At 50.0% G+C, this 24,373-nt stretch overlaps 1 protein-coding gene across 1 annotated transcript; it reads left to right on the forward strand.

The window, feature by feature from the left end:
* Nucleotides 1-5: 5 nt before the first annotated feature.
* Nucleotides 6-22,689, forward strand: ESCO2 (establishment of sister chromatid cohesion N-acetyltransferase 2; the record flags this gene model as incomplete). The annotated part of the gene is made up of 11 exons (XM_051774574.1): nt 6-17; nt 1,696-1,786; nt 3,545-3,605; nt 6,051-6,171; nt 10,708-10,839; nt 12,476-12,565; nt 14,172-14,315; nt 17,063-17,241; nt 21,644-22,046; nt 22,136-22,492; nt 22,630-22,689. Coding segments are annotated over 9 exons (966 nt in total), but the record flags the coding sequence as incomplete, so codon positions are not given.
* Nucleotides 22,690-24,373: the final 1,684 nt, after the last annotated feature.

Consider the following 24,373-nt stretch of genomic DNA (forward strand, 5'->3'; position numbering starts at 1 on the left):
GAGCGGAGGGAGACGGGGTGAGTCTGGGAGCTGCTGGGATCAAAGCAGCTCCCCTAATTCCAATTATCCCTGGATTCTTCCCTCCTACCTGCCTCGGGAAGGTGCAAAACCGGGATAAACAGCAGGAATTTCAGTGCCAAGGAACATTCCAGTGCCTGTGGCTGGAAGGAAAGCTCTCAGCTCTCCTCAGGATCATTTTTCCAAGGGAAACAACTTGTCTCATCCCCCTGTTTGTTGGTTTTGGTTTTTTTTTTCCCTGTGGAAAAAAAAAGCTGGAGAAGGGGTTTTTAAGCTTTCTTTTCCCTCAGTTCTTTGGAGTTGTCACGAGTGTGGCCAGGTCTGAGCTCTGGGGGGGGCTCAGGAGACGAGGCCTGGGGGCTTTCCCGGGAAACTTGGGCTCCAAATGGGATGGGAAAAAGGTTTTCCTTGGAAGACTCGGCCCCTCCTGGAGCCGCTCTCGGGTTTTTTCCCGACCCTGCCCTTCCCAGACGGTGAAGTCACGGACCAGACAGGGCAAAACTGCTCCCAAACTGGGCTTCAGTCCCAAATTGGGGACTTTTCCGGGATTTCGACACTTGTTTTGCCGGAACGGCCCCGGCTGGGCCTGGAGCTGCTGGTCCTGATCCTGATCCTGATCCTGATCCTGATCCTGATCCTGGGCACGGACACGGCTCCGGGGGGTGGGAAAGGGAGCCAGGAATCCCTTCCCAATCTCCCCCCCAAATCTCCCCTTTCCCACTGGGATCCATTCCCTGGGGCCTGGCATTCCAGGCCCTCATCCCCAGTCCCTCTCCAGCTCTCCTGGAGCCCCTTCAGGCTCTGGAATGTGCTCCAAGCTCTCCCGGGATCCTTCCCTTCTCCAGCCTGGCCATTCCCAGCTCTCCCAGCCTGGAGCCAGAGCCTGCCATTGGATCCATCCCCAGCCCAGCTCCTCCCTGGGAAGGAGTTCCGGGAACAAGGGGGTTCCCTGGGAATCTCGGCACTCAGGGCAGGGTCTCCCTTCCCCTTTCCTGCCTTTTCCATCCCCACATTCCATGAAAATCCCTCTGAATGGATTCTGAGTGTCCTTTATCCCAGAATGGTTTGGGTGGGAAGGGATTTTAAGGCTCATCCCATTCCATGTTCAGAGACACCTCCCGCTATCCCAGGTGGCTCCAGCCTTTCCTTGGACACTCCCAGGGATCCAGGGGCAGCCACAGCTTCTCTGGGAATTCCAGCCCAGCCCCTCCCCACCCTCCCAGCCAGGAATCCCTTCCCAATCTCCCCCCCAAATCTCCCCTTTCCCACTGGGATCCATTCCCTGGGGCCTGGCATTCCAGGCCCTGATCCTCAGTCCCTCTCCAGCTCTCCTGGAGCCCCTCCAGGCTCTGGAATGTGCTCCAAGGGCTCTGGCTCTAAACCCAGCCTGGAGCCATCCCAGCCTGGAGCATCCTCCCGCTCCGTGGAATCACAGGATCCCAGAATAGTTTGGGATGGAAGGGACTTTAAATCCCATCCCATTCCATGGGCAGGGACACCTCCCACTATCCCAGGTTGTCCATCCTGGCCTGGGACACTCCCAGGGATCCAGGGGCAGCCACAGCTTCTCTGGGATTTGCTCAGAAAAGACCTTTGGGACCATCAAATCCAACCATTGTCCCAAGTCAGATCCAAGTTTTCCTTTTGTCCCTGAAAACCCCTCGTGTTCTTTTCCAGGGTGCTGACGGGACCAGCTCCTCTCCAGGCTGGGAATCCCAGGATTGTGTCGTCCTTTCCAGCCAATCTCCCCCCAGAGGGAACAAACAGGGTGAGTTGGGCTTTTCCTGGTCCTGCTTTAATCCAGGAGTTTTCCATGCTGTGGGAAAACGAGGCAGAAAAATCTTTGGGAATGACTTTTCCTGCTTTTCCCAGCGGGGTCGGCCCTGAATTCCCTGCTCTCCCACAATCCAGTGTTTAACAGGGATAATAAATGAAATGAGGGGAATTTCATGGATTCCTTTCAGTTTTAACCCCCACATGAATTCCTTTTCTCCCTCTAACCCGCCCATTCCCGGGAAAATTTGGGAAATCACCGTGTCTGAAACCTGTAATTCCATTTTCCCCCCCTTCATTCCTCACTGGATCCTTTCCCTGGATCTTCCTGCTTCCCTTTTTCCATCCAGGCTTTGAGGCATTGGACTCCTTCCTTTATTTTTCCCGGTGGGATATTCCCAAACAACCCCCCCTCCAATCCTTACAAACCCCCAATTAACAGGAAGGGAATTTTTCCTTAATTCCCTCACAATTCCTCCACAGTTCCAACCCCCCCCCCCATCCCTATCCCCGAGTTTTCCCTGGAATGTTGAGTTTTCCCCCCTTTTTATCCCGACCTGCCCCTTTTTAACACAAAAATGTCTCTCCAATTAAACTTTTCACCCCCCTCTGTGCCAAAAATGATCCCCAAACTCCCACAGTTACACGGACAAGGACGCTCATTATTTTTCCCAGCGGGAATTCCAGTGGATAACAACAAGGATTAAATAATTCTCGAGGGGTTATTTGGTTAAATGTTGGTTTATCAGGGGAAAACAACCTTTTGTTCTCCCCCTGCTGCCTCTTCCAGTGCCAGAGGTTGAGCTCCTGGTGTTTTCCCCCCCATTCCCTGCTTTTTTTCCACGTTCTCCCTGTTAAAAACAGGCAGCATTCCCAATTCCAGCCTCACCCCCTGTGGAATTCCTCCCTCTGTGGGGTTTTATCCCTCCTTTCTGTCCCAGCTGATCCTTTCCTAAACAATGGGAATAAAACCACATTCCATTCCTTGGAATCCTTTGTTTTCCTCTTGCCATTCCCAGGGGTTTTCCTGCTCTTTCACCCACCTTTCCCTTGGTTTTTTATCCCCTTTGGATTCCTTGAGTTCCCCAGGTCAGGATTTACCCCTGTTTGCCTCTTATCCCACTTTTTTTCCTTATTCTGTTCCTTGAAGGAATCAACAACATTCCTGAGGGGTTTTTTTTCCCTCCCTTTCCCTTTAATTTCGCTCCACTTGGGAATTTATTCCTCCATTTTTGGAATCTTGTTCTTAAAGTCTCCCCTTTTCCCAGCTCCTTGTCCCGAGGAATTGTATTCCCTGGGCTTCCTGCTGTCTCCACCTCTGGATCAAATCCTCATTCCCAAAGTTTTCCTGGTGTTATTTCCCTGCTGGGCCCTTTCCCAAGAAGTGTCCTGGCCCCCCAAAATCCCGGATTTCCGGGAAGCTCTTGGGTTTTTATCATTTATTGGGATTTTCATCACTCTTTTTCCACTGCTGACATTCCCAAGGTAGTTTTAGTTGTTCCCTAGAAAACACCTCCATGGAATGGTTTTTTTGGGAAGCTTTAGAGCCACTCCTCTGCTTCCCTATGCTCCTGTAATTCCTGAGGGGTCCTTATTTGGGAATCCAGTCAAAAATCTTAATTAATAGCCAGGAAAACAGGAATTCCAGGGGGTTTGGCCACTAGGAAGCCACGTTGGGATTGGAACTGCTGTTTCCATGTGTCCTGCAAAGGAAAATCACCCTAAACCACAAAATCCCACTTGTTTTTTCCAGCTTCTCCCTCCAAAGCCGTGGTGTATCCCATATTCTCTGCAGCCCTGGCCAGCAGGAAAAGGTGAGATCTTGTTCCAGTCTCTCCAGGAGTGATGGAATCCTTAGGACAGGGGGATGGTTTGATCCCAAGGTACCCTCATCCCGGGAGTGCCACAGCCCTGGGGGGGTTTGGGTGGAACCTGGGAATGGGTTGGGTGGGAAGGGACCTCAAAGCTCATCCAGGTCCACCTGGAACAGGGACACTTCCCACTATCCCAGGGAATCCAGCCCGGCCTGGGACACTGCCAGGGATCCAGGGGCAGCCACAGCTCCTCTGGGAATTCCAGCCCAGCCCCTCCCCACCCTCCCAGCCAGGAATCCCTTCCCAATCTCCCCCCAAATCTCCCCTTTCCCACTGGGATCCATTCCCTGGGGCCTGGCATTCCAGGCCCTCATCCCCAGTCCCTCTCCAGCTCTCCTGGAGCCCCTTCAGCCTCTGGAATGTGCTCCAAGCTCTCCCAGGATCCTTCCCTTCTCCAGCCTGGCCATTCCCAGCTCTCCCAGCCTGGAGCCAGAGCCTGCCATTGGATCCATCCCCAGCCCAGCTCCTCCCTGGGAAGGAGTTCCGGGAACAAGGGGGTTCCCTGGGAATCTCGGCACTCAGGGAAGGGTCTCCCTTCCCCTTTCCTGCCCTTTCCATCCCCACATTCCAGAAAAATCCCTCTGAGTGGATTCCGTGTGTCTTCTATTTCAAAATGCTTTGGGTGGGAAGGGACCTCAAAGCTCATCCAGTTCCAACCCCGACACCTCCCGCTATCCCAGGTGGCTCCAACCTTTCCTTGGACACTCCCAGGGATCCAGGGGCAGCCACAGCTTCTCTGGGAATTCCAGCCCAGCCCCTCCCCACCCTCCCAGCCAGGAATCCCTTCCCAATCTCCCCCCAAATCTCCCCTTTCCCACTGGGATCCATTCCCTGGGGCCTGGCATTCCAGGCCCTCATCCCCAGTCCCTCTCCAGCTCTCCTGGAGCCCCTTCAGCCTCTGGAATGTGCTCCAAGCTCTCCCAGGATCCTTCCCTTCTCCAGCCTGGCCATTCCCAGCTCTCCCAGCCTGGAGCCAGAGCCTGCCATTGGATCCATCCCCAGCCCAGCTCCTCCCTGGGAAGGAGTTCCGGGAACAAGGGGGTTCCCTGGGAATCTCGGCACTCAGGGAAGGGTCTCCCTTCCCCTTTCCTGCCCTTTCCATCCCCACATTCCAGAAAAATCCCTCTGAGTGGATTCCGTGTGTCTTCTATTTCAAAATGCTTTGGGTGGGAAGGGACCTCAAAGCTCATCCAGTTCCAACCCCGACACCTCCCGCTATCCCAGGTGGCTCCAACCTTTCCTTGGACAGTCCCAGGGATCCAGGGGCAGCCACAGCTCCTCTGGGAATTCCAGCCCAGCCCCTCCCCACCCTCCCAGCCAGGAATCCCTTCCCAATCTCCCCCCCAAACCTCCCATCCCTCATCCTCAACCCGTTTTGTTCCCAATAAACCCCCTCCCGAGCCGAGTTCACTGTGACCATCCAACCAAACGAGTTCCAGTCGCTCCCGAAGGAGCCAAAATAAACATTCCCAAACTCCTGGCTCCCCTTCTCCCTGGCTGCTGAAAGGGATCTGCTTCCAATGTTTGCTTTGCCTCCTCCCTTGGCTTTTCCGGACACCTCCCGCGCCGCGCGCGGAGCCCTGGAAAACATGGAAAATCCCAGGAGCTTCCAAAGCACTTCTGGATTTCCCGTCGTCCCCTGGGAGAGCCGATGAGCTCCAGCTTTTCCCGAGGGATGTGCTTTGTGCTCTGGAAGTTCTCCTCGGGATCCAGAGCTGTGAAACTGTTTGGTGTTGCTCCAGATTAATTCCACACCTTCCGTGAGATTCATTCCCGGGCTTTCCAGGGTCGCTGCACAACCACTGGAATTCCACGCTTTGGGATTGTTTAAGTGTCCCTTCACAGGGAAGGAGTCCTTCCCAGTATCCCATCAGCTCTCTGGCAGTGGGAAGCCGTTCCCTCCTTGTCCCCTCATTCCATACCCTCTCCAGCTCTCCTGGAGCCCCTTTAGGCACTGGAAAGGGCTCCAAGGTTTTCCTGGATCCTTCTCTTCTCCAGGTGGACGTTCTCAGCTCTCCCATTCCTGGATCCACACCTGGTGATTCCAGGTGTTTCCACATCCCTTATCCTTGGCTTTGTCCAGGTATCCCACATGGATCAGGTGTGGGAAGGGACCTCAAAGCTCATCCCATCCCATCCCATGAGCTGGGAACCTTCCACTGTTCCCTTCATGGGTCTCACCCTCTACTCCTCACTTTGCTGTTTGTCCCTTCAGTTTTGCTGCTGGATTTCCAAAATCTTGGGGTTAGGATGGCAAAGATGCTTAATCCAATTATGGCTTTTCCTGGATCCTCCCTCCACAGCTCCTGGAAAGCTTTGCTCTCCCTGAAATGCTCCGGAATCACAACAATTAACTCTTTTCCCTCTGTTTTCCGGGGTTTCCAGGCCGCTGGACGAGATTCCGCCTCCGTTTGGGAGCAGCCCGCCTGGAAAAGTCCCTCACACCTCCCAGAAAAGCAGGAAGGCCAAGGAGCTCTGCAGACGTTCCAGGGATCAGATGATCATTGTAAGGATGTGCTGGGTCCTGGGGCGGGGAATTTTGGGATGAGGAAACCCGGAATATTCCACCAGGGAATCCCAAAAGGAGCTGTTGGGCAGCTTAAGGCGTGGCAGCAGCTGGAAAATCCACTGCTGTGGTTTCCCTGGGATTAACACTTGGGGAATTCCACGGGGATTTATGGAACATAACGTTTAATAAAATATCAGGAAGCTCAGCCAAGGCTTTATGGATTCCAGAGGATTTGGCTGGATGGTTTCCCTTTCCCACGGCTTCCTGGGGGAGCAGAGGGGGCTCCCAGCTGGAAATGGGAGCAGGAATCAGGAATGGGCAGCTGGGAGCAGCTCCCTCCTGAGAAACACTTTAAATTCAATTTAGTCCCCTTAAAATGAGGGAAAAGGGTTTTTTTTTTTCCCCTCAGTTTAAACCTGAAAAATTGGGGAAAAAAAAAAAGAGCTCCCAGAATTTTAACTCCAAATTGATGGTAAAGGTGAGGGGGTTTTACCACTGAAATGTTTTGGCAAAAAAACCATGTTTTTAGGGAGTTTGTGAGGGGATTTGGGGTAAAAATGGCGGGTTTGGAGCAGTTGGAGGAAGGCTCTGAGGGGATTTGAGGTAAAAAACAGGGTTTTGGGGACTTTGAGAGGTGATTCGGGGTAAAAGTTGCAATTTTGGTGAGTTTTGGGGTAGCGTGAGGGGATTTGGGGCGAAAGCGTGGGCTGTGATGAGTTTAAGGGGGAATTTGGGGTAAAAGGCACGTTTTTGGAGAGTTTGTGAGGGGATTTCAGGTCAAAGTGGTGTTTTCAGGGAGCTTAAGGGGGAATTTCAGGTAAAACCCATGTTTTTGGGGAGTCAAAGGGGATTTGGGGCAAAAGTGGTGTTTTTGAGGAGTCTGTGAGGGGATTTGGGGGAAAAATGGCAGGTTTGGAGCAGTTGGAGGAAGGCTCTGAGGGGATTTGAGGTAAAACCCAGGTTTTCGGGGTAAAAGTTGCAATTTTGGTGAGTTTTGGGGTAGTGTGAGGGGGTTTGGGGCGAAAGCGTGGGCTGTGATGAGTTTAAGGGGGAATTTGGGGTAAAAGGCACGTTTTTGGAGAGTTTGTGAGGGCATTTCGGGTTAAAATGGTGCTTGGGGGGAGTTTGAGGGGGAATTTCAGGTGAAACCCATGCTTTTGGGGAGTCAAAGGGGATTTGGGGCAAAAGTGGTGTTTTTGAGGAGTTTGTGAGGGGATTTGGGGTAAAAATGGCGGTTTTGGAGCAGTTGGAGGAAGGCTCTGAGGGGATTTGAGGTAAAAAGCAGGGTTTTGGGGACTTTGAGTGGTGATTTGGGGTAAAAGTTGCAATTTTGGTGAGTTTTGGGGTAGTGTGAGGGGATTTGGGGCGAAAGCGTGGGCTGTGATGAGTTTGAGGGGGAATTTGGGGTAAAAGCCACGTTTTTGGAGAGTTTGTGAGGGGATTTCAGGTCAAAGTGGTGTTTTCAGGGAGCTTAAGGGGGAATTTCAGGTAAAACCCATGTTTTTGGGGAGTCAAAGGGGATTTGGGGCAAAAGTGGTGTTTTTGAGGAGTTTGTGAGGGGATTTGGGGTAAAAATGGCGGTTTTGGAGCAGGTGGAGGAAGGCTCTGAGGGGATTTGAGGTAAAAAGCAGGGTTTTGGGGACTTTGAGTGGTGATTTGGGGTAAAAGTTGCAATTTTGGTGAGTTTTGGGGTAGTGTGAGGGGATTTGGGGCAAAAACGTGGGCTGTGATGAGCTTAAGGGGGAATTTGGGGTAAAAGCCACGTTTTTGGAGAGTTTGTGAGGGGATTTCGGGTCAAAGTGGTGTTTTCAGGGAGCTTAAGGGGGAATTTCAGGTAAAACCCATGTTTTTGGGGAGTCAAAGGGGATTTGGGGCAAAAGTGGTGTTTTTGAGGAGTTTGTGAGGGGATTTGGGGGAAAAATGGCGGGTTTGGAGCAGGTGGAGGAAGGCTCTGAGGGGATTTGAGGTAAAAAACAGGGTTTTGGGGACTTTGAGTGGTGATTTGGGGTAAAAGTTGCAATTTTGGTGAGTTTTGGGGTAGCGTGAGGGGATTTGGGGCGAAAGCGTGGGCTGTGATGAGTTTAAGGGGGAATTTGGGGTAAAAGCCACGTTTTTGGAGAGTTTGTGAGGGGATTTCGGGTTAAAATGGTGCTTGGGGGGAGTTTGAGGGGGAATTTCAGGTGAAACGCATGTTTTTGGGGAGTCTAAGGGGATTTGGGGCAAAAGTGGTGTTTTTGAGGAGTTTGTGAGGGGATTTGGGGTAAAAATGGCGGTTTTGGAGCAGGTGGAGGAAGGCTCTGAGGGGATTTGAGTTAAAAAGCAGGGTTTTGGGGACTTTGAGTGGTGATTTGGGGTAAAAGTTGCAATTTTGGTGAGTTTTGGGGTAGTGTGAGGGGATTTGGGGCAAAAACGTGGGCTGTGATGAGCTTAAGGGGGAATTTGGGGTAAAAGCCACGTTTTTGGAGAGTTTGTGAGGGGATTTCGGGTCAAAGTGGTGTTTTCAGGGAGCTTAAGGGGGAATTTCAGGTAAAACCCATGTTTTTGGGGAGTCAAAGGGGATTTGGGGCAAAAGTGGTGTTTTTGAGGAGTTTGTGAGGGGATTTGGGGGAAAAATGGCGGGTTTGGAGCAGGTGGAGGAAGGCTCTGAGGGGATTTGAGGTAAAAAACAGGGTTTTGGGGACTTTGAGAGGTGATTCGGGGTAAAAGTTGCAATTTTGGTGAGTTTTGGGGTAGCGTGAGGGGATTTGGGGCGAAAGCGTGGGCTGTGATGAGTTTGAGGGGGAATTTGGGGTAAAAGGCACGTTTTTGGAGAGTTTGTGAGGGGATTTCAGGTTAAAATGGTGCTTGGGGGGAGTTTGAGGGGGAATTTCAGGTGAAACGCATGTTTTTGGGGAGTCAAAGGGGATTTGGGGCAAAAGTGGTGTTTTTGAGGAGTTCGTGAGGGGATTTGGGGTAAAAATGGCAGGTTTGGAGCAGTTGGAGGAAGGCTCTGAGGGGATTTGAGGTAAAACCCAGGTTTTTGGGGACTTTGAGGGGTGATTCAGGGTAAAAGTTGCATTTTCAGTGAGTTTTAGGGGAGTCTGAGGGAACTTGGGCTGAAAGTGGCATTTTTGGTGAGTTTGAGGGGGAATTCGGGGTAAAAGTCCCGATTTTAATTCCTTTCAGGGGGTTTGGGGTAGCAATGGTGGGGTTGGAGCAGTTTGTGGAATGATCTGAGGGGATTTAAGGTAAAAAACAGGTTTTTGGGGACTTTGAGGGGTGATTTGGGGTAAAAGTGGCATTTTTTTGTGAGTTTGAGGGGGAATTTCGGGTAAACCCCATGTTTTGGGGTGTTTGGAAGGGGATTTTTGGTGAAAGTGGTATTTTTGATGAGTTTGAGGGGGAATTTGGGGTAAAAGTCCCGATTTTAATCCATTTCAGGGGGTTTGGGTAAAAATGGCAAGTTTGGAGGAGTTTGAGGAAGGCTCTGAGGGGATTTGAGGTAAAATACAGGGTTTTGGTGACTTTGAGGGGAATTTTGGGATGAACTCAAATTTTTCATGAGTTTTGAGGGAGTTTGAGGGGATTTGGGATAAAAGTGGCAGTTTTGGTGAGTCTGAGAGGGAATTTGGGGTAGCTCCCACATTTTTGGGGAGTTTGTGAGGGAATTTGGGGTAAAAGTGGCATTTTTGTTGAGTTTGAGGGGGAATTTGGGGTAAAAGTCCTGATTTTAATCGATTGGAGGGATTTGGGTTAAAAATGGCGAGTTTGGAGGAGTTTGAGGAAGGATCTGAGGGGATTTGAGGTAAAAATCAGGTTTTGGGGGACTTCCTGACAAAATCAGGTTTGGAAGTAAAAGTCAGGTTTTTGGGAGTGGTGATTTGGGGTAAAAGTCACATTTTCAGGGAGGTTTTGGGGAATGTGGGGGGGATTTGTAGTAAAAGTGGCATTATTGGGAAGTTTGAGGGGGAATTTGGGGTAAAAATCACATTTTCAGGGAGGTTTTGGGGAATGTGGGGGGGATTTGTAGTAAAAGTGGCATTATTGGGAAGTTTGAGGGGGAATTTGGGGTGAAGCCCACATTTTTGGGGAGTTTGTGAGGGGATTTGGGGTAAAAGTGTTATTTTTGGAGGAGCTTGAGGGGAAATTAAGGGTAAAAGTCCAGATTTTAATCTGTTTGGGGGGATTTGGGGTAAAAATGGTGGGTTTGGAGGAGTTTGAGGGAGGCTCTGAGGGGATTTGAGGTAAAAAACAGGGATTTAGGGAACCCAAACAGCTTTCTCTTCCCTCTATCCCCAGATAAAAATGACTCATTTTCAGAGAGCTGACCGAAACCCCACAGTTTTCCTTTTGTTTTGTTTTCTTTTTTTAATTTTTGTGAGGCTCTTTCCCATTTTTTCCCCTCAGTTGATCTCCCTCCACCCTCGCTCCAAATAATTCCCCGTCCTCCCAATTCATCTGGAAGCAAACACTTCCCCCTGGAGCCGACTGGGAGCCTCACCCCTGAGCCCCAGCAGCTCTGGAATGTTCCCCTGGATGTCTCTCTCCCCTCAGGACGCGGGGCAGAAGCACTTTGGAGCCATCGTGTGCAAATCCTGCGGGATGATCTACTCGGCTGCCAGCCCGGAGGACGAGGCCCAGCACATCCAGCACCACCAGAGGTTCCTGGAGGGGCTCAGATACGTGGTGAGGGGATACCTGGGGTCAGGATTGGCTGGGATGTGGATCTCCTGAGGGTGGGAATCTCTGCAGTGGGATCTGGACAGGGCTGGGTCCATGGGGGTCAACGAGTGCCACGTCCTTCACTTGGATCGACCCCATGGGATGCCCCGAGCTGGCCCAGCACATCCAGCACCACGAGAGGTTCCTGGAGGGGCTCAGATATGTGGTGAGGGGATACCTGGGGTCAGGATTGGGTGGGATGTGGATCTCCTGAGGGCAGGAATCTCTGTGGAGGGATCTGGACAGGTCCATGTGAGGGAGGTGGTGTGGGGATTGATTAGTGCCACGTCCTTCACTTGGATCGACCCCATGGGATGCCCCGAGCTGGCCCAGCACATCCAGCACCACCAGAGGTTCCTGGAGGGGCTCAGATATGTGGTGAGGGGATACCTGGGGTCAGGATTGGGTGGGATGTGGATCTCCTGAGGGCAGGAATCTCTGCAGTGGGGTCTGGACAGGGCTGGGTCCATGGGGATCAACGAGTGCCACGTCCTTCACTTGGATCGACCCCATGGGATGCCCCAAGCTGGCCCAGCACACCCAGCACCACGAGAGGTTCCTGGAGGGGCTCAGATACGTGGTGAGGGGATACCTGGGGTCCAGATTGGCTGGGATGTGGATCTCCTGAGGGTGGGAATCTCTGCAGTGGGATCTGGACAGGGCTGGGTCCATGGGGGTCAACGAGTGCCACGTCCTTCACTTGGATCACTTGGATTGACCCCATGGGATGCCCCAAGCTGGCCCAGCACATCCAGCACCACGAGAGGTTCCTGGAGGGGCTCAGATACGTGGTGAGGGCACACCTGCGGTCCAGATTGGCTGGGATGTGGATCTCCTGAGGGTGGGAATCTCTGCAGTGGGATCTGGACAGGTCCATGGGAGGGAGGTGGTGTGGGAATCGATGAGTGCCACGTCCTTCACTTGGATCGACCCCATGGGATGCCCCAAGCTGGCCCAGCACATCCAACACCACCAGAGGTTCCTGGAGGGGCTCAGATACGTGGTGAGGGCACACCTGGGGTCAGGATTGGATGGGATGTAGATCTCCTGAGGGTGGGAATCTCTGCAGTGGGATCTGGACAGGCTGGATCCCCACGGTGTGGGAATCAATGAGTGCCACGTCCTTCACTTGGATCACTTGGATCGACCCCATGGAATGCCCCGAGCTGGGCAAAGGAGTGGCTGGAAAGCTGCCTGGTGGGGAAAAAAAAGGCTGGGAAAAATTCCTTCATGGAAAGGGTTCTCCAGCCCTGGCATGGGGGTGGAGTCCCCAACCCTGGAGGGATCCAAGATCCCCATGGATGTGGCACTTGGGGACATGGATCAGTGACAGGAGAATTGTTGGGCTCTGTGTTCCCCAGGGGCTTTTCCAGCCTGGAATATCCACAATTCCCTGTCCAGGTACAGCCAGGCAAACATTTTGTGTCCAGAGGGGAGGCTGAAGTGCAGTTTGGGTTGTTTGGGTGATGGATGGGATGTGACTTAATTCCCGAAAGCCGGAGCGGTTCGTGTTCCAGCAGCCTCTGCCAGAGGCCTCCCTGAATCACTTCCTCCCTCCTCCCTTGTTTGTCTGGGATGTTTTTCCCCCTCTCCCTGGCAGGGCTGGAAGAAGGAGCGAGTTGTGGCGGAGTTCTGGGACGGGAAGATCGTGCTGATCCTCCCGACTGACCCCAAATACGCCGTCAGGAAGGTACACGAGTGTTTGGTTTGGGATTCCTCCTGGGCATGAGCTCTGTGCTGGCTCAGGTCCCCAAACCCCTCCCTGCAGGGTGGTGACAGGGCACAGGGAGAGCTCAGGGGGGCTGGGGTGGGAGTTTGGGGGGGTTGAACCCTCATCCTGACACATCCTCACCCTCCTCCATGTCCCAGCACAGCCTGATCCCAACACAGCCTGATCCCAACACAGCCTGATCCCTCCTGTCCCAGCACAGCCTGATCCTTCCTGTCCCAACAGTGCCTGATCCCATCACAGCCTGATCCCAAAACAGCCTGATCCCTCTTTTCCCAGCACAGCCTGATCCCAACACAACCTGATCCCAGCACAGCCTGATCCTTCCTGTCCCAACATTCTCTGATCCCTCTTTTCCCAGCACGGCCTGATCCCAACACAACCTGATCCCTCTTTTCCTGGAGCTCTCTGATCCCAGCTCAGCCCGATCCCAACACAGCCTGATCCCTCCTGTCCCAGGACAGTCTGATCCCAACACAACCTGATCCCTCTTTTCCTGAAGCTCTCTGATCCCAACCCAGCCCGATCCCAGCACAACCTGACCCCTCTTTTTCCAGCACAACTTGATCCCAGCACAGCCTGATCCTTCCTGTCCCAACATTCTCTGATCCCTCTTTTCCCAGCACAGCTTGATCCCAACACAACCTGATCCCTCTTTTCCTGGAGCTCTCTGATCCCAACACAACCTGATCCCTCTTTTCCTGGAGCTCTCTTTTCCCAGCACAGCTCGATCCCAACACAACCTGATCCCTCTTTTCCCAGCCCAGCCCGATCCCAACACAACCTGATCCCTCTTTTCCCAGCCCAGCCCGATCCCAACACAACCTGATCCCTCTTTTCCCAGCACAGCTTGATCCCAACACAACCTGCTCCCTCTTTTCCTGCAGCTCTCTGATCCCAACACAACCTGATCCCTCTTTTCCTGAAGCTCTGTGATCCCAGCCCAGCCTGATCCCAACACAACCTGATCCTTCCTGTCCCAACATTCTCTGATCCCTCTTTTCCCAGCACGGCCTGATCCCAACACAACCTGATCCCTCTTTTCCTGCAGCTCTCTGATCCCAGCCCAGCCCGATCCCAACACAACCTGATCCCAACACAACCTGATCCCAACACAACCTGATCCCTCTTTTCCTGGAGCTCTCTGATCCCAGCCCAGCCCAATCCCAACACAACCTGATCCCTCTTTTCTGAAGCTCTCTGATCCCAACACAACCTGATCCCAGCACAACCTGATCCCTCTTTTCCTGCTGCTCTCTGATCCCAGCCCAGCCCGATCCCAACACAGCCTGATCCCTCTTTTCCTGCAGCTCTCTGATCCCACAACCTGATCCCTCTTTTCCCAGCACAGCCCGATCCCAACACAACCTGATCCCTCTTTCCTGCAGCTCTCTGATCCCAGCCCAGCCCGATCCCATGTCTCCCAACCCATCCCGATCCGCTCCTCCCCGTCCACCCTCCCCATGGCCATGAACTCTTCCCTCCCCCGTGGAACCCCGGGATAATTCCCTGGCATTCCCCCCTTTTCCCGGCGGCGTTCCCGCCCGTTGATCCCGGTGTTTTGCAGGCGGAGGAGGTTCGGGAGATCGTGGATGACGAGCTGGGATTCCAGCAGGTGGCCCTGGGCTGCCCGGCCCAGAGCAGGACCTACCTGTTCGTGTGCGAGGGGAGGATGGTCGTGGGCTGTCTGCTGGCCGAGCCCATCAAACAGGCATGTCTTAATTAATAATTAATTACTAATTAACCCCAATTACCTGTTCTTAATTACTAATTAACCCCAATTACCTGTTCGTGTGGGAGGGGAGGATGGTCGTGGGCTGCCTGCTGGCCGAGCCCATCAAACAGGCATGTCTTAATTACCTCATTAATTAACCCCAATTAATTAACCCCAATTACCTGTTCGTGTGCGGGGGGAGGATGGTCGTGGGCTGCCTGCTGGCCGAGCCCATCAAACGGGCATGTCTTAATTAATAATTAACCCAAATTAATTAACCCCAATTACCTGTTCGTGTGCGGGGGGAGGATGGTTGTGGGCTGTCTGCTGGCCGAGCCCATCAAACAGGCACGTGTTAATTACCTCATTAATTACTAATTAACCCCAAATACCTGTTTATGGACTGTCTGCTGGCCGAGCCCATCAAACAGGCATGTCTTAATTACCTCATTAACCCTAATTAATTAACCCCAATTACCTGTTCGTGTGTGAAGGGAGGATGGCCGTGGGCTGTCTGCTGGCCGAGCCCATCAAACAGGCATGTCTTAATTACCTCATTAATTAACCCTAATTACCTGATTGTGGGCTGTCTGCTGGCCGAGCCCATCAAACAGGCACGTGTTAATTAATAATTACTAATTAACCCCAATAATTAACCCCAATTACCTGTTCTTAATTACTAATTAACCCCAATTAATTAACCCCAATTACCTGTTCGTGGGCTGTCTGCTGGCCGAGCCCATCAAACAGGCACGTCTTAATTACTAATTAATCCCAATTACCTGTTCTTAGTTACTAATTAACCCCAATTACCTGTTCGAGGGGTGTCTGCTGGCCGAGCCCATCAAACAGGCACCTCTTAATTACTAATTAACCCCAACTAATTAACCCAAATTACCTGTTCTTAGTTACTAATTAACCCAAATTACCTGTTGGTGTGAATCAGGAAATCACAGTCCCAAAAGTCATCGGGAAACCCCAAATAACCTCTGAAATTCTTCCCAAAACAGGGCCTGAACAATTCCAGGGTTCTGGAATTACATCCTTAGGAAGGGCCTGAACAATTCCAGGGTTCTGGAATTACATCCTTAGGAAGGGCCTGAACAATTCCAGGGTTCTGGAATTACATTCTTAGGAAGGGCCTGAACAATTCCAGGGTTCTGGATTTCCATTTTCAGGAAGGGCCTGAACAATTCCAGGGTTCTGGAATTACATCCTTAGGAAGGGCCTGAACAATTCCAGGGTTCTGGATTCCCATTTTCAGGAAGGGCCTGAACAATTCCAGGGTTCTGGAATTAAATTTTTAAGAAGGGCCGGAACAATTCCAGGGCTCTGGATTTCCATTCTTAGGAAGGGCCTGAACAATTCCAGGGTTCTGGATTTCCATTCTTAGGAAGGGCCTGAACAATTCCAGGGTTCTGGATTCCCATTTTCTCCCGGGAATTTGTCCTTCTAATTCAGGGATCCAGCTTCATTCCCGGTCTGATCCCCCCCAGTGCATTTTTTGAGGGGAATTCCAGGAGTGTGAGGAAAATGTTTGGAGGGTGGGAGGTGAAAGAAGGAGGAAGAAGCTCTTCTTTGGGATTTCAACTGAGCCTTTGGGCATGGCCAGGGGTTTTCCTGGGAAAGGACCCAAAGGATCATCCCATTCCGTGGGCAGAGACACTTCCCAACATCCCAGGGAATCCAGCCCGGCCTGGGACACTTGTGTGCTGGGAAAGTGGGAAATCCACGTTGGGGTGATCCCAAGCAGCACCTTCCATCCCTGGGAGTGTCCCAGGCCAGGCTGGACAGCATGGAATGGGATCCCATGGAATGGGATGGGATTTAAGGGCCCTTCCCACCCAAACCAGTCTGGGATTCCAGGATAAAGGACACTCAGGATCCACTCAAAGGGGTTTTTCTGGAATGTGGGGATGGAAAAGGCAGGAAAGGGGAAGGGAGACCCTTCCCTGAGTGCCGAGATTCCCAGGGAACCCCCTTGTTCCCGGAACTCCTTCCCAGGGAGGAGCTGGGCTGGGGATGGATCCAATGGCAGGCTCTGGCTCCAGGCTGGGAGAGCTGGGAATGGCCAGGCTGGAGAAGGGAAGGATCCCGGGAGAGCTTGGAGCACATTCCAGAGGCTGAAGGGGCTCCAGGAGAGCTGGAGAGGGCCTGGGGATGAGGGCCTGGAATGCCAGGCCCCAGGGAATGGATCCCAGTGGGAAAGGGGAGATTTGGGGGGGAGATTGGGAAGGGATTCCTGGCTGGGAGGGTGGGGAGGGGCTGGGCTGGAATTCCCAGAGAAGCTGTGGCTGCCCCTGGATCCCTGGCAGTGTCCAAGGCCGGGCTGGATTCCCTGGGATAGCAGGAGGTGTCCCTGAACATGGAATGGGATGGGATTTGAGGTCCCTTCCCACCCAAACCATTCCAGGATTCTGGGATCCCCAAAAAGCAAGGATGCACCTTTTCCCATCGCTTTGGGCTTTCCCTCCCCTGCATTCCCGTGGTTCCCACGGAGAAGGGAAGAGCCTGGCAGGGTTTCTCTTGGAGCAATCCCGCATCCAAGCACGGGAAAACCGGGATGCAGCTGCCTGGTTTTCCTGGGGTTCGATGGGATATTGGGAAGGGATTCCCGGCTGGGAGGGTGGGGAGGGGCCGGGCTGGAATTCCCAGAGAAGCCGTGGCTGCCCCTGGATCCCTGGAATATCCAGGTTGAGCAGGGTGTGTCCCACTGGCCCGACTGATCCCGGTGTTCCCCGCAGGCGTTCCGGGTGCTGTCGGATCCGTGCCCGTGTCCCGGCCCGGATTCCCAGCAGGGAATTCCGAGGGCCTGGCGCTGCTCGGCGGATCCGGAGCCGGCCGTGTGCGGGATCAGCCGGATCTGGGTGCTGGGGACGCGGCGCCGCTGCGGCATCGCCCGGCGCCTCCTGGACACCCTCAGGTGGGGACATTCCCCCGGGAATTCCGGGCGGGAAAACCGGGATCTGGGGCGCTCAGGGGAAGGGATCCGTGTGGGAAGTCGAGCCTGGAATTCCCGGCTGTGCGTGGGGGGATGTTTTGGTTTAAAATCTTAAATGTTTTCGCTTCAAATCAGTAATTTTTTAAATTTAAAAATCGATGTTTTCATTTCAAATAATTAATATTTTTATTTCAAATCAATATTTTTGTTTGTAGTCATTCATATTTTAATTTAAAATAAGTATAATTTGAAATCATTAATATTTTGATTTTAAATCAATATTTTTATTTAATATTTTAGTTTAAAATCAGTATAATTTGAAATCATTAGTGTTTTTATATAGAATCAACATTTTTATTCATAGGCATTACTAATTTAATTTAAAATCAATATTATTTCAAATCATTAATAGTTTTATTTAGAATCAATATTTTTATTTTTAGCCATTAATATTTGAATTTGAAATCAATATTATTTCCAATCATTAATATTTTATTTAAAATCAGTATTTATAGTAATTAATATTTTTATTTAAAAATCAATATTTTTATTTGAAATAATTAATATTTTTAGAATCAATATTTTTATTTATAATTATTAATATTTTAATTTAAAAATCAATATTTTCATTTCAAATCATCCATATTTTGATTTGAAATCAATATTTTTATTTAATATTTTAATTTAAAATCAGTATAATTTCAAATCATTAATATTTTTATATAGAATCATTATTTTTATTTGTAGTCATTAATATTTTATTTTCAAATCAATATCATTTGAAATCATTAATATTTTTATATAGAATCAGTATTTTTATTTATAGTCATTAATATTTTAATTCAAAATCAGTATAATTTGAAATCATTAATATTTTTATTTAGAATCAATATTTTTATTTATAGCCATTAATATTTTAATTTAAAATCAATATTATTTGAAATCATTAATATTTTCATCTAGAACCAATATTTTTATTTATAGTCATTCATATTTTAATTAAAAATCAATATAATTTGAAATCATTAATATTTTTATTTAGAATCAATATTTTTATTTGTAGTCATTTTTTTTTAATTGAAAAATCAATATTTTCATTTCAAATCATTCATATTTTGATTTGAAATCAATATTTTTATTTGTAGTCATTAATGTTTTAATTAAAAATCAGTATAATTTCAAATAATTCATATTTTGATTTAGAATCAATATTTTTATAGGCATTAATATTTTCATTTGAAATCAATATTATTTCAAATCATTAGTATTTTATTTAAAATCAGTATTTATAGTCATTAATATATCAATTTAAAAATCAATATTTTCATTTCAAATAATTCATATATTTATTTTCAAATCAATATCATTTGAAATCATTAATATTTTTATTTAGAATTAATATTTTTATTCATAGTTATTAATATTTTAATTTGAAATCAATGTAATTTGAAATCGTTAATATTTATATTTAGAATCAATAGTTTTATTTATAGCCATTCATATTTTAATTTAAAATCAATATTTTTAGGCCATCTCATCCATCCCATCCTTCCCATCCCATCCATCCATCCCATCCCATCCCATCCCATCCCATCCCATCCCATCCCATCCCATCCCATCCATCCCATCCCATCCCATCCCATCCCATCCCACCCCATCCCATCCCATCCTTCCCATCCCATCCCATCCCATCCCATCCCATCCCATCCCATCCCATCCCATCCCATCCCATCCCATCCCATCCCATCCCATCCATCCCATCCCATCCCGTCCCATCCCATCCATCCCATCCATCCTATCCCATCCCTTCCATCCCATCCCATCCCATCCCATCCCATCCCATCCATCCCATCCCATCCCATCCATCCCATCCCATCCCATCCCATCCATCCCATCCCATCCCGTCCCATCCCGTCCCGTCCCGTCCCATCCCATCCCATCCCATCCCATCCCATCCCATCCCATCCATCCCATCCCATCCCATCCATCCCATCCCATCCATCCCATCCATCCCATCCCATCCCATCCCATCCCATCCTTCCCATCCCATCCCATCCCATCCCATCCCATCCCATCCCATCCCATCCCATCCCATCCATCCCATCCCATCCCATCCCATCCCATCCCATCCATCCCATCCCATCCCGTCCCATCCCATCCATCCCATCCATCCTATCCCATCCCTTCCATCCCATCCCATCCCATCCCATCCCATCCCATCCCATCCCATCCATCCCATCCCATCCCGTCCCATCCCGTCCCGTCCCGTCCCATCCCATCCCATCCCATCCCATCCCATCCCATCCCATCCATCCCATCCCATCCCATCCATCCCATCCCATCCATCCCATCCATCCCATCCCATCCCATCCCATCCCATCCTTCCCATCCCATCCCATCCCATCCCATCCCATCCCATCCCATCCCATCCCATCCATCCCATCCCATCCCATCCCATCCCATCCCATCCATCCCATCCCATCCCGTCCCATCCCATCCATCCCATCCATCCTATCCCATCCCTTCCATCCCATCCCATCCCATCCCATCCCATCCCATCCCATCCCATCCATCCCATCCCATCCCATCCATCCCATCCCATCCCATCCCATCCCGTCCCATCCCGTCCCGTCCCGTCCCATCCCATCCCATCCCATCCCATCCCATCCCATCCCATCCCATCCCATCCATCCCATCCCACCCCATCCCATCCCATCCTTCCCATCCCATCCCATCCCATCCCATCCCATCCCATCCCATCCCATCCCATCCCATCCATCCCATCCCATCCCATCCCATCCCATCCCATCCATCCCATCCCATCCCGTCCCATCCCATCCATCCCATCCATCCTATCCCATCCCTTCCATCCCATCCCATCCCATCCCATCCCATCCATCCCATCCCATCCCATCCATCCCATCCCATCCCATCCCATCCATCCCATCCCATCCCGTCCCATCCCGTCCCATCCCATCCCATCCCATCCCATCCCATCCCATCCATCCCATCCCATCCCATCCATCCCATCCCATCCATCCCATCCATCCCATCCCATCCCATCCCATCCCATCCATCCCATCCCATCCCATCCCACCCCATCTATGCCATCCCATCCCATCCCATCCATCCCATCCATCCCATCCATCCCATCCCATCCCATCCCATCCCATCCCATCCCATCCCATCCATCCCATCCCATCCCATCCCATCCCATCCATCCCATCCCATCCCATCCCATCCCATCCCATCCATCCCATCCCATCCCATCCATCCCATCCCATCCCATCCCATCCCATCCATCCCATCCCATCCATCCCATCCCATCCCATCCCATCCCACCCCATCCATCCCATCCCATCCCATCCATCCCATCCCATCCCATCCCATCCCATCCCATCCCATCCATCCCATCCCATCCCATCCATCCCATCCCATCCATCCCATCCATCCCATCCCATCCCATCCCATCCATCCCATCCATCCCATCCCATCCATCCCATCCATCCCATCCATCCCATCCCATCCATCCCATCCCATCCCATCCATCCCATCCCATCCATCCCATCCATCCCATCCCATCCCATCCCATCCATCCCATCCCATCCCATCCCACCCCATCTATGCCATCCCATCCCATCCCATCCATCCCATCCATCCCATCCATCCCATCCCATCCCATCCCATCCCATCCCATCCCATCCCATCTCATCCATCCCATCCCATCCCATCCCATCCATCCCATCCCATCCCATCCCATCCCATCCCATCCCATCCATCCCATCCCATCCCATCCCATCCCATCCCATCCCATCCCATCCATCCCATCCCATCCCATCCCATCCCATCCATCCCATCCCATCCCATCCCATCCCATCCATCCCATCCCATCCCATCCCATCCCATCCCATCCATCCCATCCCATCCCATCCCATCCCATCCCATCCCATCCCATCCCATCCCATCCCATCCATCCCATCCCATCCCATCCCATCCATCCCATCTCATCCCATCCCATCCCATCCCATCCCATCCCATCCCATCCCATCCCATCCATCCCATCCATCCCATCCCATCCCATCCCATCCCATCCCATCCCATCCCATCCCATCCCATCCCATCCCATCCCATCCCATCCATCCCATCCCATCCATCCCATCCATCCCATCCCATCCCATCCCATCCATCCCATCCCATCCCATCCATCCCATCCCATCCCATCCCATCCCATCCATCCCATCCCATCCCATCCCATCCATCCCATCCCATCCCATCCATCCCATCCCATCCCATCCCATCCATCCCATCCCATCCCATCCCATCCCATCCCCTCCCACCCCTCCCATCATTCCCAGCTGACCCCATCCCTGTGTTCCCCCCCCAGGACCACGTTCCTGTTCGGGGCCGTGCTGAATTCCCGGGAAATCGCCTTCTCCGACCCCACTCCTCACGGGAGGCTCTTGGCCAGCAGCTACTGCCGGACCCCCAACTTCCTGGTCTACAACTTCCTCTCCAAGTAGGCCCGGCTTTGTCAAGCCCAGCCTGAGGTCATCCCTGTCTTTAGTTCCTGCTGAGCTCCCGGGAGCATTCCCAGCATTCCCGGAATTCCCGGAATTCCCGGCCTTCCCAGAATTCCCCACCCCGGTCCCGCCAACGTCACTTTGTGTACAGAGTGGAGCAGATTTGAGTGGAAAGCTCTGGAATTCTCCCCCCCCCTGGGATTTGTGCCCGAGGTTTGGTCGGTCCCAGGAGGGGATTTTATGGAAAATAAGTTAATTTTGGGGGGAGTTTGGAGTAATTTTGGATGGAGTTTGGGATAATTTTGGGTGGAGTTTGGAATAAATTTTGGGTAGAGTTTGGGATAAATTTTGGGTAGAGTTTGGGATAATTTTGGGTGGAGTTTGGAGTAATTTTGGGTGGAGTTTGGAATAAATTTTGGGGTGGAGTTTGGAATAATTTTGGGTGAGGTTTGGAATAATTTTGGGTGGAGTTTGGAATAATTTTTGGGTGGAGTTTGGAGTAATTTTGGGTGGAGTTTGGGATAATTTTGGGTGGAGTTTGGAATAAATTTTGGGTGGAGTTTGGAGTAATTTTGGGTGGAGTTTGGGATAAATTTGGGTGGAGTTTGGAATAATTTTAGGTGGAGTTTGGAATAAATTTAGGTGGGGTTTGGAGTAATTTTGGGTGGAGTTTGGAATAATTTTGGGTGGGGTTTGGAGTTATTTTGGGTGGAGTTTGGGATAAATTTTGGGTGGAGTTTGGAATAAATTTTGGGTGGAGTTTGGAGTAATTTTGAGTGAAGTTTGGAATAAATTTTGGGTGGAGTTTGGAATGATTTTGGGTGGAGTTTGGAATAATTTTTGGGTGGAGTTTGGAATAAATTTTGGGTGGGGTTTGGAATAATTTTGGGTGGAGTTTGGAATGATTTTGGGTGGAGTTTGGAATTAATATAAAACGTTGTTTTCTCTTCTCGTGACCTTTTCCTGGGGTTTTCCAGCTGCTCTCCCAGAGGGATTTGGGCTTTGATCCTTCTGGGTCCACTCCAGCAGGGATATCCCACGATTTTAGGACAACATTCCATGATTTTAGGATAATATTCCATGATTTTAGGACAACATTCCATGATTTTAGGACAACATTCCATGATTTTAGAACAATATTCCACAATTTTAGGACAATATTCCACACTTTTAGGACAACATTCCATGGTTTTAGGATGATATTCCACAATTTTAGGACAATATTCCATGATTTTAGAACAATATTCCACAATTTTAGGACAACATTCCATGATTTCAGGACAATATCCCACGATTATAGGACAATATTCCCTGATTTTAGGACGATATTCCATGATTTTAGGACAATATCCCACGATTTTAGGACAATATCCCAGGATTTCAGGACAGTATCCCACGATTTTAGGACAATATCCCACTATTTTAGAACAATATCCCACGATTTTAGGACAAGAATCCAAGATTTTAGGACAATATTCCACAATTTTAGGACAATATTCCACAATTTTAGAACAATATTCCACAATCTTAGGACAATATTCCACGATTTTAGGACAACATTCCATGATTTCAGGACAATATCCCACGATTATAGGACAATATTCCCTGATTTTAGGACGATATTCCATGATTTTAGGACAATATTCCACAATTTTAGGACAATACCCCACGATTTTAGGACAATATTCCATGATTTCTGGACCATATTCCACGATTTTAGAACAATATTCCATGATTTTAGGACAATGTCCCAGGATTTTAGGACAATATTCCACAATTTCAGGATGATATTCTACAATTTTAGGACAATATTCCACAATCTTAGGACAATATCCCACGATTTTAGGACAATATTCCACGATTTTAGGACAATATCCCACAAATTCAGGACAATATCCCACGATTTTAGGACAATATTCCAGGATTTTAGGACGATATCCCACGATTTTAGGACGACTTTCCACGATTTCAGGACAATGTTCCCTGATTTTAGGATGATATTCCATGATTTTAGGACAATATTCCACACTTTTAGGACAATATCCCATGATTTTAGGACAATATTCCAGGATTTCAGGACAATATCCCACGATTATAGGACAATATTCCCTGATTTTAGGACGATATTCCATGATTTTAGGATGATATTTCACAATTTTAGGACAATATCCCACAATTTTAGAACAATATCCCAGTATTTCAGGACATTATTCCATGATTTCAGGACAATATCCCAGGATTTCAGGACAATATTCCATGATTTCAGGACAATATCCCAGGATTTCAGGACAATCTCCTCCCCTCAGGAGCACACACACTTCCCACCCGTCACCCAAACACCTGGAAAAAACCCATCCCAAAAAAAAAAATCAACTCCACACTGGAATTCCCCAAACCCTTTATTTTTTAACACAAAACCAGGGAAAACCCATCCCAAAAAAAAAGGGAGGGAGAAGGGTCTGGAACCTTTGATCCTTCTGGGGCCCTTCCAGCAGGGATAGCCCAGGATTTCAGGACAATATCCCACGATTTCAGGACAATATCCCACGATTTCAGGACAATATCCCAGGATTTCAGGACAATCTCCTCCCCTC

The sequence above is a fragment of the Manacus candei genome, unplaced genomic scaffold (assembly GCF_025592945.1).
Source record: "Manacus candei isolate 608988 ecotype Guabito, Panama unplaced genomic scaffold, ASM2559294v1 h1tg000206l, whole genome shotgun sequence".
In the NCBI taxonomy this organism is placed as follows: Eukaryota; Metazoa; Chordata; class Aves; order Passeriformes; family Pipridae; genus Manacus; species Manacus candei.